At 37.6% G+C, this 19626-nt stretch overlaps 1 protein-coding gene across 4 annotated transcripts in view; it reads right to left on the bottom strand.

The window, feature by feature from the left end:
- The window catches only part of LOC105839983 (zwei Ig domain protein zig-8), a 330645-nt gene that overhangs the window by 67207 nt on the left and 243812 nt on the right, over positions 1-19626 (bottom strand). For all 4 annotated transcript variants that reach the window (XM_028191742.2, XM_012686667.3, XM_012686665.3 and 1 more), the window contains one exon: positions 11463-11685. In XM_028191742.2, coding sequence (XP_028047543.1) covers positions 11463-11685 — 223 coding nt within the window. The remainder of the gene's footprint in view (positions 1-11462; positions 11686-19626) is intronic.

Raw genomic sequence — 19626 nt, 5'->3', positions numbered from 1 at the left:
GTAGATACACAAGTCTGATTGCCCCTTCAGAATCATTGTTTCATCGTTTGATAGTGCTTCATATGCACTTGTATTGTTTCTACATGAAACTCTTGCAATCAGTATTTCGAAAGTAGTCATGTAGATAACTCATTCGAGTTAACTACACGGAGAGAATTTTCTCTTAAAATTTACCCTCAAAATCTGGTAATTGTAAGATAATGTGTGACCTCGAGGAATTTTATTATACTTTTTACTAAAATTTACTAAAAGTATAGTAAGATTTATTATACCTTTAGTAAATTTTATTAAAAGTGTAGTAAATTTTAGTAAAAAATATAGTAAAATTCCTCGAGGTCAAACATTATCCTACAATTACCAGATTTTGAGAGTAAATTTTCAAAGAAATTTCTCTCCGTGTAGGAAATTAAGTAACATACTAAAAACAATTTTTTTTTTTTTTATTTCTTTAGACGTAACCTCCCTTTTTACAAATATTCCGATCGACATGGCAGTAGCAAGTGCATTAAAAAGATGAAATGTCATTTCTGGTCAGAACCACCAGATTCCGAAACATGAGTTTGTGGACGCGATTAAGTTTGTTTTGAACTCAACGTTTTTTTAAATTTAATATCAGTTCTATAAGCACAATTTTGGGACCACATGGGTTCCCTTTTGTCAGTTATTATTGCGGATATTGTGATGCAAAATCTTGAGCGTAAAGTATTAAAGGCAATTAATTTCCCGGTTGCCTTTTACATACTTCCGGTATGTGGACGACATTTTAATAGCAGTCTCTTATTCATCTACGTTTTCGATTCTAGATATTTTTAATTCCCTCCACCCGAGATTAAAATTTACCGTGGAGAGTAATGGTGATAAGATCAATCTTTTGAAAACTACCATTTTAATTAAAAACGAAATGTTAATTTTTTATTGGTTAGATTTCATAAACCAAACTTTTTAAGAAGGTATTTAAATCGTTTGTCTCAGCACCCTTTCTCTCAGAAGAAAGCGGTAATTACAAGCATGGTAGCCAGAGTCTTTCCAGCTCTTGCATCTTGAATTCCATAAAAAAATCTTAATTTTAATAGAAACACTGCTAAATAATAATTACCTGATCGATTTCATTTTCAAGACGATTAATGAAAGGATTAAAAAAGTGACCAATGAATATGTTTTAAGGGAGTTCCGCTGCTAAATCAAAATGAACAGATTTTCATGAAACTTTGTAGAGAATTCAAATTAGTGATATAAATTAACTGTCAAAATTTTAGAAAGCTAAACTAGCTAATTATTTAGATATTAAATATTTTATTAACATGGGCTTTTATGTACGGAGAGAATTTTCTCTTAAACATTATCTAAATTTACTAAAGTTTAGTAAAATTTTAATAAAATTTTAATAAATTTTATCAAAAGTATAATAAAATTCTTCGAGGTTTACGTTGTCTTACAATTACCACGATTTTCAGGGTAATTTTTAAGAGAAAATTCTTTCCGTGTAGGAATGGATAAATTTTCAGGATTTTTTAGTTTTCACAGAAGTAATGATAAGATGTTAGTGAAATTTTACAACAATACATGTTAGTTGTCCAGAAAAGTACTGTTAATATTTTTAAACGATGCACTTGCTCATTTGAGTGAAATAATTGCTAAGATAAAAAAGTTTACAATTTAATCGAAGTAATACAGCACGTAAGTGTGGTAAATGTGTGCTAGTGATATAACATGAATTTCAAATTGTTGTATTCAGTTATCTAAGAATGGTATAATAGCGAAAAATGTTTATTCTCAATTTTTAAAAAAATTATTTCAGTAATGAAGGTAGTACTTTATAGCCGATTTTTTTCTTATATTTATCATTATTAACTTTAGACCATATACAGCAAAAAAAGAAGGCAACAAAATGGTCATTTGAATATTTTTCTTTACTTAAACCCCTGTGCCACTTGTTGTGCTGGGCCTGAGCAGAGGAACTTCCTTAAACACTAATGACAACAATGTAGTTTCGGAAGATGAAAAGACACATTAATTTACGATTCCTTTTGTTAGTGGTGTTTCAGATAAATTTTAGAACATTACAAACAATTTTAATTCAACATTGGCGTTATACAGCATAAATAAATTGCAAAAATTTATTAAAGCACACAAAGGTGCTCCTCTCAAAACCATGTTCATAAAAACGTATTTATATGATTTCCTGTAAGGATTCCTATGTAGGCCAAACGGGGCAACAATTGAAAATGCGTATTTCAGAACACATCACATCACGTAAATAAAAATCACATAAATAAAAATTCCACTACAAGCTCGGTAATTACGGATCACACGATACAACATGGATATCATTTCGATTGTGATAATGTGAGAGTTCTTGATGAATATTTATAAAAGATTAACCTCAGAGTTGCTGTTTATTAAGTTGCAAAAACAAGGTTTATTAAATTTGCAGACGGATACCGATTTCTTAGACTATGCGTATACTTCAATTATAAAGAATTTATAATATTTACTGACACTTTCACTTGTTGACCTCTGAAATAATTTTTGACGGTTTTGTTTTACTCGTTATTGGACTGTCCAACATCGTTCTTTTTACTATTACTTTGACTCTCTATAATCGACACATTTTAACTTTATTTTATTCAGTTATTTATTTGTTATATTTATCTATTATTTATTGTATTATGTTTTGACTTTGGCAATTGCTACTTATTTTGTAAGAGTGCGAGATGAGGAGCATCTATGAGTAACTCAAAAGGTTTTGTGCGGTAATTTAACAATGCAATTGCATTTCTATCTAGTATGCTAACTTGGATGGACGATTTGGAATTGATGTTTCACAACATGACTTGAGCCCATGGATTGCCGTTGTTTCGCGCTCCCTTCTTGTCAACGATTTCCGTGACATAAAGTCAAATTAAGATTAATTTACTGCTCCGTTAATTTAAATGTTTTATATATCATTAAAAATGACTTTAAAGCAAGTCGAAACGCGTACGTTTTTTATATTGAAGCGTTGTGTCATCTTTTATATACCAGACAATTGTTTTGATGTTTTAAGTTAAATTAATATTTTTCATGTTGTATATTAATTTTTAAATTTTTGTTAATTGCGCTTTGATTTCCGCGCTGATCCATATCACCCGTGTATTTATCAATTTGTATTTTAGAGAAAAACAATCCAGGGAAATTGTATCAGATGATATTTTTTAATTGTCAGCTAATGAATTTCATGATATTAAAAAACCTCTTCTCCACACATATAAAATATTTTTTGTTGAATAATAAATTTTTAAAAATTGTATCGCAATACAGTTGATGTATCGCTTTGTAAGCTGCCGAGAAATTTTTCTACGCTTCACAATGAATCGAAGTCGGATATTCCGATATGCACGTATTGATTTGCCTATTGCGAATATGAACCAATAACCGGTTTTCCATGTAGCCGAGTAAATAGGAAGGTTATATGCGCTCATGGAGAAAGCCCGGGCACATTGCAAGATATTGTCCGCTCGTCTGTTTATTGTACTGACTGATACGTCGCCCGTCGTCCCGTGTTATGTCGTCCATTTGATGCGTGTGTTGCAGCACTGTTCACATGTAAACGTCGCTGCTATGGCCTACTACGATTTAATCAAGCAGGCTAACTGCCTTTCGCACTACCGCGCTTTGCGTCTAGACATATTTATCTTACTTGTCGTAAAATTTTTTTAAACAAAAAAAAATTTTTTCTATCTAACTGCGTATTATTTACAATAAATGTACAACATAGCTGTATTATCTATTGTATATTTTGTAAATTACATTTGCCATATTTTTGGGAAACTTGTGTTTTCCGTAAATTCGTAAATCTTTGCAGAAGAATAAGTTACAGACACCGACCGTTTCACGAAACGATCTCGTCCCACAAACGTACTTCGTACTTTTGTATTTCGTGAGGCGAAATGTAATCTCGACATTCATCTTACTTTCGCCAAAGCGTATCGCGGCTTCGCGTGACGTCGGTAGGCAGGCAGAAATTATCAGTTTCCTGTCGAACGGGACGATTCAAATGCGTTCGTCCTACTCGCAATCGCGATAGTCGGGAATACAAACTTCATCTCGTGCGCGTGACACAAAGATTGTGCACGTGGCCCGCCATTGTATCACCGCCGATACCTATTTCGCTGCCACTTCGTTCGGACGATGTGAAAAGCAATGTCAACGGCAGCCACCGAGAAGCGAGTCCCCCCGATCGAGCGGAAATAACGGCCGAAGAATCGGCGACCTCTTCAGACTCTTTCATCGCGTTCTTCTTTCATTTACCCTCCTCTCGTAGTTTCTCTCGTGTCAGCTCGTCGACAGCTCACGATAAAGGGGACTCTACTACTATACAACTGATTTAAATCACGAAGATTAAATAATGACAATGATAGATCGCGCAGAACTACTCGACTTTTAATTTTGTCAAATTTGGCAAACTGACTGAACGTGATTCTCGATGCTATGTGACAGATTTCTCAATAGGTCGATTTAACACTTAAAAACGAGGAAGGAGAAAACGCTAAAGGTCTTTATTCATGAATAATTATATTTAAGAAATCCTCTTCAAAAGAATAGCGCCGATAACGAATTGCACTCCATTGCAAAATTGAATATGCTGATTGCAAATCTGGTAAAAGATACACAAGCCTTTATTATATTACATGCTTACCCTACCCGTAGTCGCGCATGTTCATTTACGCATATGACATACAAGCTGCTTGCCTTCTGTGTTAATGGAAATGCCTTTGTCTTTCTGCCTGCGCTTGGCACGGGATTTACTTCGCAAGGATTAAATCACACGTACCGCGGATGTCCGTCTGTGAAGAGGCTGGAAGGGGCGGGCAACAACGTAGTTCCTAGGGGTCCCACTGGGAGGAAAAAAAAAAAAGCGCGTAGTCCGGACAAAAAGCGGCGAAAGGGTTGGGAGGATTAAATTTTCAAACTGTGCAGAGAGAGCCCGGGAGCGCACCGGCGCATTGTGAGTGCCCCCGCGCACGATCGTTGAATTAAAAACAATGGAAATGTTGAATTCTCGGTAGCGCGGCTCTTGTTATGGCGTTTGTTTTCCATTGCAGAAAATAATAAAAAATGCATTAATCGAATGCTCGCAGCCGCCGGCGATGACACACCGACGTCGTCGACACGGCGACCAAAAGCGAGGGCGGCTCGAATTATCGAACATCGTTCCCACTCGATTTCGTGTTTTACGCAAACGAGTTTATATATTTAAAAAAAAAAAAAAAAAGGAATTGGATATATTTCGGCGAGAATTTATTAGACACGTATGTGCAAAATTTAATATTGTACATTGAGCTAAACTCTTAAAAATACACAGATTTGTCTCGTATAATTTTTTTAGGGAGAAAAACGTAATTATTAACCAAGGACGTAATTCATAAAAAACGGATTCGAGTTCGGTAACGATTACGTGACGGCAATTGCATGGGATGGGGGGAAAAGAATTTCATTATAACTACAGTAAACATCTCCTCGGCGATAGAGAAGATTCGAGGGGATAAATCAACTGGAGGAAAGTTGGTTAATCTTCATCGGGAGTGGTAAAGACTTTACGGATTGTTTTCATACGGAACTTTCGAAGCGGTTCCGTAGACGTCTGCCAGACTTTATCGGAGGTAGATCTATCGTTATTACGAAATATTCCCACGTTCTTCCGAACGTCCGCGAGTAACTTGATTACGGCCGAGTCTTACGAAGAATTCATACAATTTCCAGAATGCCGAAGCTTGATCAATCATCTTCCTTTCGCGCGAAGAGAATGTAATGATAATATTAATCTTCTTAAAGTGAATGTCGAATGTTACGTAATCACTCGCATATTATATTTTTCCAAACCGAAAGTTATAATAAATGTAGACACGCGTTATAAACATCGTATTATTAATAGTTTCTAAGGACTATTAAGTTGCCGTTTATAACTGTATTTTATTTGTCTAGCTAAGATTTCTTGTAAATGGATCATAGTCGCCTAACGTATTTCTCTTGAATGAACGCGCTCTTGGATCGTCGTGTGTTTCGTACTATATTCCTACCGCGTGTTCGTAATGCAATTAGAAAGTGTCCTGGCACAAACGGCAGAGAGCGTAGCTGGGCAGGACTCAAAGGAGCCTTTAACGTTTCATAAGTATGCGACTCTGGCCCGGAGCTCTCCGTCTCCCTCCTTCTCATACGCGTTTTCGAATAATTCTCTCTCTCTCTCTCTCTCTAGGTTGCTCCCTTCAAGTGCGAGGCTACGTTAGATCATAATTAGTATACACGAGCCATCGTACAAAAGCAGCTTACATAACGAATACAGTGTCGTGGAGTCGTCGCTTCCGCAAACTCATTTTGCACGACGTAGTTTCCATAATGAACGTTTGGTCGGCAAGTTACGCTAAAATCTGCGAATGCCGTTTATTAAAGTTCGCGAGCGGAAATGATTCTGCGAACAAAGGTCCAGAAAAATATGTATCCCAGAATACTGTAATAAAACGGCTCCCTTCGCTTTGTGCGATGTTGGCACCAAACTTGTTCGCGAGTCAATAGAAGCGTCCTGTATACGAACGATATTGTCTTTTTCGACTACCGCCGGCAAAGATCGCGTTTGCACGTTCCAATCGAAAGTCTAACGGAATCGCAATTCGAAATATATCCATATTTCAGGTTCGGGGGTACAGACTGCGGCACCATATCAAAGTATAAATACGTGCTTGGAAAATTACATTTTACTAAAAAATTTACTGAATATATGTAGTTGAACTTCGCCTCGTCTCGTTATACGAAATTGTCTTTCTTGTTTTAAATCCAATTCATTCTTTCTCCAATTTAACTAATCAAATTTAATTAATCTAAAAAACTGATATGAAATATATCAATGGTATTTTGCGATTGTATAGATATCGGACAAAAATTGATAATAGGAGAGAGTTCACGACTTATTTTCTCAACATTGCGATATTCAGTTTCGATATGTTTGAGTAATGCACATTTTAATGGAAAGTTATGTATGTACAGAATCTGTGATAGAAAATTTACATTATCGCCTCAAATCGAACAAATCGATTGTATGTATAATAAAAAAAACAGACAAAACAGACAAAACAAATTAAATTAATTTCCGTTGTTGAGACATCATCACTTCTCGGATGTTCAATATTTACAACTCTCGATCATGAAACAAAGGATTGATCGTAATCAAGAAACGAAATCGTTTCTTTCAACGGCACAACAAAACGCGTACTGCAGACTTTCTTCTTCATCAGAAATAAAGTTTCTCGAAGAGATGCAAGAAATATATAATACAAAGGAAGGAAGGAGAAGAAAGGCGTTCGATTTGAATGCGTCTAATCAAAGTTAAGATAGAAATAGTAAGGAAACTATTCGACCCCAAGTCTCACTTAAGATAGACCGAAGTGCACTTTACCACGAGAACTGACACTTTCCTCCATGAATACTTTTCCAAGATCTCAAATTATACCCGATAAGAGGCACTCGCGACTAATGAAAAAATTGCTTCCAGATTGCGATCGTTGAATCACGATGACTACCCCGTTTCCGCGATAATTTGCACTGTTCGCGGGATTGCACCTTGAAATTTGACACTACAAGAAAATCAAATTTGAAAAAGACACTTTCCTGATAAGTAATATGATATTACTCATATTATTGTAAATTCCATCGTAATTTACTACTCAGAATAGTTGATTTTATTAATTCTTTTTTCGCAGAATTACTTTTAGATATGTAGATTTGATTATTGTTTCTATATAGCAATTCTGTTCGTTCTACAATCTCGATAGCGGCAGTTGTTTGTTATTAATTACTGCAAGTCGTGCACTTGGTAATGAAATATTCCCAGTCTGTGCGAAAATGGTTCACGGCCGGTTCACGACAATATCATTATGAGCTTTTACGCGCTCGTAAAGGCAGAAATGGAGTGACGGAGGAGAAAGCGACCAATAAGGGTAGTAGGGATAACAAGAAAGCATGGATATTGCAAATTTGTGAGCCGCATTACCGGAGAGAAAGCATTTATAGCTGTAGGGAGCAGACATGGGTTGAGATACGAGGCTATACTGTGCACCGGTGCGACGTCTATCTGGAGGACATAAAGCTTAACGCGTTAATAAAGGTCGGTAGTGTTGAGTCGTTAGCCTGTTCATGATTGGAAGATATGCATAGATTCAGTTACATTTTGCGGTTATGTGGAATAAACGCAATAACGCATTTCCAGAGAAAAGTATCGTTATTAGAAAACTGAATATTGCACACGCCACTCCTATTGTGTTTTATGCAACAAGTATTTGCGTTTTTACTCCACATAGTTACCTCGCGATAAAAACAATATGAAACAAGCTGAAAAAAAAAGACAGTGCACAACTTAAAGTGTGAGAAAATGTACCGCAATAATAAGAAAAATTAAAGAGGCATGGTCGTAGAATATTGATCAGAAAAGTTATCGGCAGGTATTCTTTAAGTATCGATATCGCAAAACTTTAATTCAATAGCTGTAAACAAAAGGCAATTTAAAGATGGGTATATAAGCAGGCGCGATGATAAAGACGTTTTATGATCGCAGCGCGAGCTTGGAAACAATTTCTCAACGGAAGATTGACGAAAAAAAGGAGAGAGAGAGAGAGAGAGAGAGAGAGAGAGAGAGAGAGAGAGAGAGAGGCCGACACCCCATCGCGCGGTGCTTTAACGAGAAAAATACCTGCAGTCGTCGAGCAATTTTATTTACAATGGTTAAACGAAATCTTGAAGAATGTAAGCAGCGAACTCGTAAATCGCACCGCGGAATCTATTGTGCTTTGACTTAGAAAAATAAACCCCGTTACATCACCGTCGTGTATTTCAGCACACAAACACGCGACTGTATAATTCGGATGAAAAGCAAGGCAACGCTGTTTTGCATTCTCCATCACGCTTCGCGTATTCAGGGCACGATGAAAAAGCATATTTTTTTAAATACAATGCGTTAAAAACTACCAATTAGTCAGTCCTTCGTGGCGTTCTTTGAGAGATGTTAATAGCGAATATCAGCGGGAAGTTGCGCTTGGAAAACAAGTGAATAAATACAATCACCGCAAAAGACATCGCGTGAAAGCTCCGCGTGAGACGGTAAGTGAATGTAAATACCGGCACAGCTTAAGCCGAGGATGTCCCAGGAAACGGAAATATTTGCGGATGGTTTAGTGCTACGAAAGTTCGGTATTCATTTAAATGGCGATACCCACAAGTTCTCGACTCTGTAATCAGCTTACTGATTTTCCTGTGCGTTAGTTTCGCCGATATTAGTTTGAGATATTTATCGCGAAATTGTGCTGTTAATAATAGAATTAATATCCGTGAATATAAACCAAGAAGATTCACGATTAAAAGAACGATAATCCATACCTAACTTTAAATAGAAATTTTAAATAGGCAGTATATAGTTTTATATAAAATTACTTTGCATTTAAAAGAATAATAGTAACTCGATAATGCGTTAGTAATATAGTATGGGATATAAAAACTGATCTCATTATTTTAAAAAAATATTTGTTTCTTGTAATAGGTAATATGTAGATGATAATTCATTTATAAAGATAACAAAGAATCTAATGAAAATTACTTAATAATGTTTTATTATAATTTAGCTCCGAAAAGGTAAATTTTTCATCGTTTCACCGCAAAAGTTGATAGCGCTTTTGTATTTTTTTTTTCTAATTTGAAAAAATACAACGGTACTTTATAACTCTGTAAACGTACGAGTGGTTCAAATTGCCTTTCGATTGTCGTATAAACTCATTGATCCGATTATATGAGGTAAGTCGCGAAATTTATTGGTTATCGCTTCATGAAACCGATAGTTATCGATTCGATATAAGAGAGTATTTCTGCGAACGTCTCCGCACTTCTTTGTTAATTCTATATATAGAAAGATCATGTAGAATAACATCAAAATCGAACGACGATGTTAACTATAACAAGGGAAATTCCGACAAGGACGTAAAACGGACTTGCAGTGTTATTTATCGAAGACAGTGATAGTTCGATTAATAGAATGTTGGGCGCGATTACACGAGAGAAGGTTTTTTATCAACGTAAGTTCGGATTCGTCATGTCTGTTGTAATTGCGCGTACTCGCAAACTTACCTCTCCCCTCCCCCCCCCCTCCGAACGATGAGTAATTGCGTTATCATAGAAGAAAAGCTACAATGCTCTCCGGAGGAGGCGATTTTCTTCGAGCAGGCGTGTATTAGTCGTTTCTCTAAGATCATTTGTTCAACCATTGCGTTAAGGGCCAGGGCTAAAAATGATAAACGACCCGTTCTGCCCTTTACCCACCACCAGGTTTCGTCGTCCCGTGTGTTTCTCCAGCGAGAGATCACCTCCAAGGGGAATATGGGCGCGTCGGAGGAAGGAAAAGGAAAGACGAGAGAAATACGAGCGCTCCGGTCCCTTCGTTCACCTTCGTCTTTATGCAGGCGAAATTTAAAGAGGCAGCTTCCCGACTAGCGAGGCTTAAAGAGGGAATTCAAATTGTGATGACAATTAAGACGACAACGATGACACCGCAACGAGAAAAACGCGAAAGGGGGAAGGGGGGAAGGGAGGGAGGGGCACACGCGAAGACGATTTAAATCAATTCGCCGCGCGCCGTAGCAGATAAATCCCCGCGGTCTGACGTTTAAGCGATCGCCAAAGTTTTTCGTAGCGAACCGTACGTGCGATATGGCCTGGTGTAAAAGTTTGCTCTTCAAACGATCCAGTCGGCAAACTTCTTTCCGCGTTCGTACTCGGGCGCATGATTAAATCGGTGCACGCCGGCATCGCGAATGATGTATGCGAGTCGCTTGCGTTCTACGCTGACGTATACGTGCGTTCGATTATCGGCGAGTAATTACTTATGCAAACTCGAGGGCGCGAACTCCTCGACACGTCGGCGCGTATCTCTCCAAATTTATCTCACCGAGGCGTGTGACGAACGGCAGCGGCGATAAAGGAAAGCGAAAAAGTTGAGAGGTGTCGTTATCGAATTTAAGTCCGCGCGGATAATTTTGCGCGGTAATTGGAAAGTCCTATCGCCCTAAAAGAAGGGCGGGGAAAGAGCTTAGCTCAACGTCGGTATCAACCAATCCCAGGTGTTCAATTGGCGCTCCGCCAAAATTTAAGCTCGGCTTAAATTTCGCGCAGTTGCCACGGTAACTAGGGCAGATTCAGATTAGAATTAACTAATTGTTGCGTACACCGTCGTAATTAGGCGGGATTCCCGCATGCTCCCCGCATACTAATATTTGATAGAAACCTAACCGCGGGATATCGCGCACGAGAGCAAGTTAAATCTATTCCGCGGCACGTATAGCCGTGACTTCCAATCGGTAATGAATAGCTACGTGGAAGTCTGCTTCTTAACTCCCGGCGCTTATTTAATTGATCACCAACCAAAAGGTAAATTCATCGTGATAACTTACCGATTACATTTAAATGGACTAGATGACTCATGTGGGGCGTCGTGGAGACCTGGCACTCGTAAATACCGCTATCTCGATGCTGCGGATACTTTATTTGGAGCGTCCAGTCGTCCGAATGAGCGTTGTGAATCGCTCGAAATCGCTGGTCGTTCGTGTACGTGTAACGGCCAATCGTGAGCAAATGGACGTCTCTGTGCCGTACCCACGATACTTGTAGTGTCATCTGCAAAGAAAAATGACACCAGAATTAGAAGCCGGGTGGAAAAAAAATGGAGAAAAAAAATCGACTGTGAGAATCACGACTGTGATTTCACGCTTGTTAAGCTTAGTCCTAGAATCTTTTGTGTGCTTGATTAAGGATTGCCCATATTACCGGGATATGTAATTAATAGTTCGTTTGTATTTGGCGTGCTGATAATTACCAAAATATCGGTTAAAACGTACAATCACGCTCCCAACCACCTAACCAAGAGTTTTCAACGCGCTGTTGGTGCAACTTATAAAATAAGCAAATCCTCTTCTTGATTAGCATAAATACACGTTGTCGTAGTATACGAACAAATAATTTTTTTTCTCAATTTGTAAAAAAATTTGAAAAGATCTGGAAAGATAAAAACTACAAGTAAAATGTTATATTCCACGTGTATGTTAATCGAAGAGAATATTAAGTTTTTATAAAGAAACGAAACGTTCTGTTACGTGAGAAATTTGGAACTGTAGGAACAGTGGAAATCATAACAAGTACGGACGAAAGAATCGTAGGTTTCGTCTTTGCATTGGAAGGTAAAAGGTGCAACTGTTCACACTCCGAAAGCATAATTCGTCGTCGCGCAAAGCAAACTGTCGTCTTTTGACATATGTAACGCGCGTGTGCGAGACAGCGACTCGTAAACTGATATCGCTGTCGCGGTTTCCGATGGCACGTGTAATAGAATAAATTACAAAGCATACGCGAGATCTAAATTCAGGACTAGCGAACGGGATATACGACGCCACATCAGATACAACTTTCGAGCGCGTGCGCTCTCCGAGCGAGCGTTCCTTCCTTCCTTCCCGTACGGAGGAATTAATAGAGTCACTTTGCATATCGTTGCGAAGTTAGCGTGCGAGATAAAACGCCTCGAGCTGCGATAATTGGACACCCAGACCCGGCGACGTGTAAATATTTGCATCCTTCCAGTAAGGTCGATACGCATTACTCGAAAGGCATATGGACCTGTACCGCGCAATAACGGTTCGGATGCGTTTTCAACATGCTACTGCAGAAGCACGCTCCGAATGTAGTTATCCTATGCGGGAACGCTCGTTTCTGTCCGATATTGCCGGACAAATTGAATGTCGCGGGATATCGAACGCTAAGTTCACATCGAAGGTCGGAATTAATTAAGCTTTCATTAAGGATTAATAACGCGAACGAGGAAACACAGGACACGTAACACACTGCATGGAATAAAAATTAAATTAATCGAGTTAAAATTGCAAACGGAGTTCTCGCCCAACTATACCAATCGTCTTAATAGTGGCTTGAAAGTTTACAATGCTAAATATTATAAACACATGAAATTGCCATAGCATAATCACTGGTACTCGTCCTCTGCATTGTTTCGCGCACCCTTAAATTTTAACGTTCGCTTCAATTTCCGTCCAAAGTCTTTCATTAAGTGCGCCATCGTCCAGATTCCGGGGGACCGATATACCTATCTACTAACAACTGTTCTCTCTCTTTCCCTCTAACTTTATCTCTCTTTGTTCTCTCCGAGATTCGCTTCCTTGGATCCTTATCCAACTCACTTCATAGTTTCCGAGAGGACCTCACTCGGTTGGTCCTGCCGGACGAATACGAGTTGCCGCGGAAGTTTCGGCGACCTGAAGATGTCCCTTGTTCGAGAACTTGTGCAGTGATATCCGAGCAGATAAGGAGGAGCTAGTCCGTAGATAAGGATGTCTTCTTAGTGGGAACGAAGTAAGAGAGAGAGAGAGAGAGAGATCTTCATCCTTAATAATGAAAGATGAAATGGCAAAGACGAAAGCAAAGCCTCGTAAATAGATATATTCGAGTTTGATCAGATGAGATTTGCTATCTCATTTCTGTCGCGCGTCGTTTTATTGCGGTTGTCGTGTGTGCGTATCGCCCGCACCCGTTATGTCTTCTGTTAATTTATGATACGCGGCCGACATGAAATGCCATAGTTGTCGGGCTCGAAGGCTTCCGGCCGGGCCGGGTTCAGGACGGTGGGTCAAACACTGTCGACTCTGCATCCTGCGTTCCTGGTTCTCACACCGGTTCCTGACGCCGCACCGCATAGTTGGCCTTTGCATACCGATTCCGCTGTCGCCGCGCAAATACGATTTATGCGAATTTCCTTTCTCGGAGCTCGCCAAATGCAGATAGGTAGATGGACAGATTTATTCTACATACGCCCTTTAACATATAATAAATTTAAGAAAAGTGAAGGATACTGAATAAAATAAATAACCTCATATTATAGTTATAAAAATAAAAATTTGAACACAAATTATAACAATTAATAATAATCTTATAGTATTCAAGAAATACATTATTGAGACTTTATAGTAATAAAGATAGGCGCCAAATATAAACGTCTATTCGTCTCAAATAAAGTAGTAGAATGGTAGGTAACTCTAACTGTCTGTGTGTGTGTAAAACAATATTTACTAGGGACCGTAAATAAATAAAACAGCATTGTCCAGAATAGTGTGGATGTTGTCTCGTTTGATGAAAAATCGATCATTCTACTATTTCGTTGTGATGTTATATTGCTTGACGTGCAAATCATTGGAATCGATGTCGGGCGAGATTTACCACGTTAGTACCCGCTAGCAAATCAAACACGAAGCGCTACGAGCGGAATTAATAAAATTACCGGTCAATTATCCCGCGTAAATGAATCCCGCGTAAGAAGATTCTGACCTAATTTTATGCTGAATAAAATAAGATTTTGACACGAAAAGATGGAAGGTAAATTACTCTTAGCCTTTCTCTCTCTTTCCCTTTCTCTCTCACACACATACACACATCATGAAAACATATTGCAACACACATCTGAGAAATCGAAACACCCTCGCGGTATATTCTACTGGGAAATACAAATCGTTACACGAGGCGCCTGTAAAGCATTGCCATAACATGATTTTGGTTAGTTCGATAAATGCTAGATTGATTCCAGCTTGATTATACAGTTATTCTCGATTATTTCTAATTACCCATCAAAATGTAATTTCCATAATATATTTTATATAGTTTTGAAATTGAATTTAAATCGCGCGAATAATTATTCTCGAATAAATATATCAACAAAATCGGACAGTCCAAATCATAAGCAAGTAGTAAAGTTAATATTTTTCGCACATTGGAATTTAAATGAAACTATGAAGTGTATTCGAAAGTATCAAATATGTATTTATTATAAGGCAATTAACTGAAAATAGTGCATCGATACAATACATTTAACATTTTATTTTACCGAACAGAGTCAGATTATCGACTGCTATCTTTATAAATATAATTTTATTTTTATATAAATATAAATATATTACCTCTATAAATATAAGTGAATATAATTGCTGTGCCAGTGGCATTCGATTCGTTTGATTTCAAGATAAAAACACGATTTAATTATTAAAAATTGGCAATTTTTAACTAGCAACATGAAAGACGCATTTCATACGTAACATTATCCCGATCAATAGTATTACGAATCTTAAGCCGATTAAAAAAAGCAAGTATCAAACCGGAACAGCAACTGTTAACTGTTGCGTAACCGTTTTTTTTTTTTTTTTTTTTTTTTTTAGTCGGACCAAAACCGTATTGAAAATCTGTTAAATATAAAACACCGAAATCATAACCGGATCATGAAATTAGTTTCGATTTACAGTTCTTTTTGATACATTTTCGGTTCTTGAAATTATTTTCTACAAGCTTAGACGACTTATTAAAATTTTTTTCTAGTATTTGTAATATGTTCCTTGTAATCTAAATTTTAATTGACGATTATTCAACATGCCGAATAAAAAAGTCATGTCTACTAAACGCTATTATGATTTTTTTTAAATTGCCTAATAATGTTATTCGCGTACGTTGTTACAGATAATGTAATTCATTTATGCTGATGTCGCAGCACGATTCGCATCAGTTACCAATTTTCAGCAGGTTTATCTTGAGACAATCATCCTAAGGGTCAATGGGAACGAATAGTCTATTTATCCCATGGGATTGTGCCTACATCCGCGCAATTTTATCTCGACAATCTCCGTTCACGACAATCGAATCGTCCATGAGGCTGTTTCTTACGATAACATCACACCTTTTCATCCTTTCGCAGGATATTTTATCTCAGCCAGAAGTATCTGTAGGAAAACCTTATTGCTTTCTATCACGCGCGATTGTTGCAAAAACCCACTCCTCTTCAGCTTTTATCATGCAATCCTTGTCAATTATAACTTTGTCGCGTTTATTTTATCTTATTATATTGAAAGCATTGCGCTTTCCGATTTATATTCTCCAACTTCCAAGAAAGACATACCCAGCATTAATCTCAACGAGCGAAATTGTATCAAATCAAAATATCAGATGCATAATTGTAGAGATGTGAATATACAACTTATATTAAAACAATAAGGCTTTCATTGTGAAAGAAACCCGATCAGTTTTGCTGCGAACACATTCGCCGGTGACAAAACAGGATGATGACATGAGAAAGAGATGCTTTTAGCGGAGCTTTGCGGTAATCTAGAGGGGTTGCGCGCGCGTACGCGTATGTACGTACATTAGCATTTCTCGTATATATTTTTCCGTCGGTTTATGCGCATATTGCCAGCCGGAGGCGCTAATTGCCGTTGTCCCACTCGGCTGGTACAGGAAGAATGTTGTTTTATTCACGTCCGGATGTGCATCGTGCATCCTGTACAGACGAATGCGACAATACACGTGAACGCGGTGTCCCCCGTCCGATAAGCCTCTCACGAGGATTACGATGTCGCGCGCAATTCACGTTGTCCTTATCCTATACTTCTGCATTTTTTATTGCTTGTAGAATTTTCGAGACGACTCGCACACGATTAACGGAATCCTGTGCGTGTTTTGCGTTCTAATCTTTTAATAAAGATTGCATCAAGCGGAAACGAATAAATGATGACTAAAAAAATTAACTTTTATTTTATGTACGACTTTTTTGAAGGAATAAATAATATGTTATAAATTGTTCGTAAAAAATGTAATAACACTTGTGTGTGTGTGTGTGTGTGTGTGTGTTAGGTGCAAAATAATATATATATAAAATTTCAATATTTTGTGAAAAAAATTCGAGAAAGCAAATGTTGATTAGAATCTCTTTCAAAGTAAATTAATTTGCCTCTGAAATATTACAGTCACATCTATTCTCAATGAAGAAGATATTTTAAATATAATCGAGTGAGATAAAAACTTGTGACTGGCGAGGCTAAAAGCTGAAATTATTCAAGCAGCGCCACGTTGCAATCTTGACCCTCTGTCTTAGGTGTTACACGTTTGAAACGATCTTTTTTTTTTTCGAGAGATTCTGAAATATGCTATTTTTCATTGTTTTATGCTCGAGTCCCGAAATATTCTGAAATTTTGTAGATCGTAAAAGGGGACTCGTTTGACAGTTAAGGTGGCTAACTACTACCAATTAATGATCTTTAAGGGCATAACGGATTTCCGATATCCTATAGTTCATCAGAACGTGTCGAACCACTTTCAAGCGCCATCAGCCTTCTCCGTTAAGACGCTTCTCTCCCTCTTGACGACAAGGAAGGTAAGGTTTCACCTTACTCCCTTTCATCTACTAATCGATAAATTTTCTTGCGAAACCTTCATCCGCCACGGTGATATTTCGACGTGCTTAGCATCACTCTTAATTGAGTTTTTCAGGATTACGATGGATCGGCACAAAATGTCAGCTGACCAGAATTGGCTGTCTGTGCATTGTTAATTACAGCCAACTATGTATGTCGAGTCCTATTTTCACATAGGCTATTAAAAAAACAATATGCGATAGAAGACAGTTGATTTAAATTTCTACATTTCTAGGATAAATTTTCAAATAAAGGATCCTCTTACAGAACTATTCTTACAATACATTTGTAGGGTATTCCTAAATTTAATTACTCATCGAATATCATCAATATCGTAAGATATTGCGCGAGATCATATCTCAACGGAAATAGGCGTAGACGCGAAATGTGCACACGATGTACAACGTACCTTCGGATATTTATATATACACATTCCATAAAAATGGTTACCTCCCGCGATGTTGATGGTATTTATTTAACATCTGCTTGACGCTCACCAGCATGTAAGATCAAGCGATGCCAGACTTGGTCTGGTAAAATAATATTTTTTACACATTTAACACCCTTCTACACATTTTGCATCGAGTTTTACACGCTTCGGCGAAGAATTGCGCAGGCCATTTTTCGACGTTTTGAAACGTACACGCGCTGCGAATATATGCGTGTCGACCGCATGTAAATCGACTCAGCTGGCTGAACGAGGTTACGTTAATTTCGTAGCTATCACAGTTGAATAAACGCTAGAAACGCTTACGGGGGCGTTGTCAGCGAAATTCTCCGGCGCGTGCACACAATAAAATTGGAAATCGGACGAGCATTTCAACCGGGTCGCAACAAAAGTGGCGCGGCCGCGCTTCGGATTACGAGTCACTAAATACGTAGATATAATTCATTGCTCGTTAGCGGCACTTTGATAATTAGCTCGACCGCCAAATTGTATTTCGGGCGCGCAGATTATGCGGCGTTTAATTGCACGGAGCGAAATCGCCTCGCATCGCCGCATACCGCCGAAGTACCATTGATTTTTTGTTCGTGCCTTCTTTTTACGGATAGCTTTGTGATGAATATAACGAAACAATTGTTGCAGCGTATACGCAGCATCAAGATTAAAGCACAGAAAACTGGAATTATCTGCGGCAATCTCTCTCTCTCTCTTCCTTTCTCTTGTTTTCTCTTTTCTCTCTGTAAATAAGCTGGTATATAGTTCCAGTGTGACTCAGGAGTACGAATGCAATTAATGTTCGTAATATTTAATTCCTCGTTTTCACTCCATATCTATAATTATTATCGTATTCAGCAAAGATTTTATTCGACAGATTTTATTCATGGAAATTGTGAAAATAAAATCTACACGTAATATAATAAAACAAATGAAAATTCAAGCAAGGTACAGTATGAGTGTACGGTACATTTCCGGAACATTTCATCTTTTATAGAGATGGTTAAATGTACCATCTTTCTCGCAAAAAATGGGATCAACATGTAATATAATAAAACAAACTCGTGAAAAAAATCAAGCAAAGTACAGTGTACGCTAAAATATTTCCTTGTATAGAGATTGTTAAATGTGCTGTCACGAGGAAAATTAAACGTTTATGCATCGATGGCAATAGCCGACGAAATTAATGTCGCTTAATAGTAATCATTGAAGTGGCAGCATGCGACTATTTATGTCTGCCTATTCTGGGAAATGCAATCATTCGATGTTTCCCGTTATTACACATTAATTTCGCAACATCAAATATTCTACTAATACGATGAATCTATAAATGTCGGTCGTTATTTAAGTCCGTGCAAATGAAAAAAGGTAATGCTTCCAAAATAAAAAACTAAAAAAAAAAAATTAAAATTAACAAATAAATTGAAATGGTAATATCAGGAACATGTGACTCGTCGATTGCTAGAATATTTATAAAGAATACAGACAAGGGAGGAAAACAGACGAGTAAACAAAATGCAAAATGACGAACTTTTTATGAACAATAATAGAAAAACGTTTGCTTCGAAAGTGTTTGCGACCAACAAGCACTTTTAATCAGTAATCTGAATTTTCGGACACAAAAAATCTCTGACATAATTACAAAGGTAGACACATTATAAATAAAGTTTTGTGTGTGTGTGTATATATATATATATACATACATATATTTATATATTATATACATATATACGAAGAAGAAGATATGACAAACTTTCCTCTATCTTTCTTCTACATGCTTTCCATGCTCACATTGCTGAATCGACATGTTCCATTCGATGAATTCTAAAGCGTCCGACTGGAAACTGCTCGTAGCTTATCAATCGCGAGAGTCACTGATAATGTTCGCAT

This window comes from Monomorium pharaonis, chromosome 7 (assembly GCF_013373865.1).
Source record: "Monomorium pharaonis isolate MP-MQ-018 chromosome 7, ASM1337386v2, whole genome shotgun sequence".
NCBI lineage: Eukaryota > Metazoa > Arthropoda > Insecta > Hymenoptera > Formicidae > Monomorium > Monomorium pharaonis.
The sequence above is the reverse complement of the archived record's forward strand: the minus strand, read 5'-3'. Positions and strand labels throughout refer to the sequence as shown.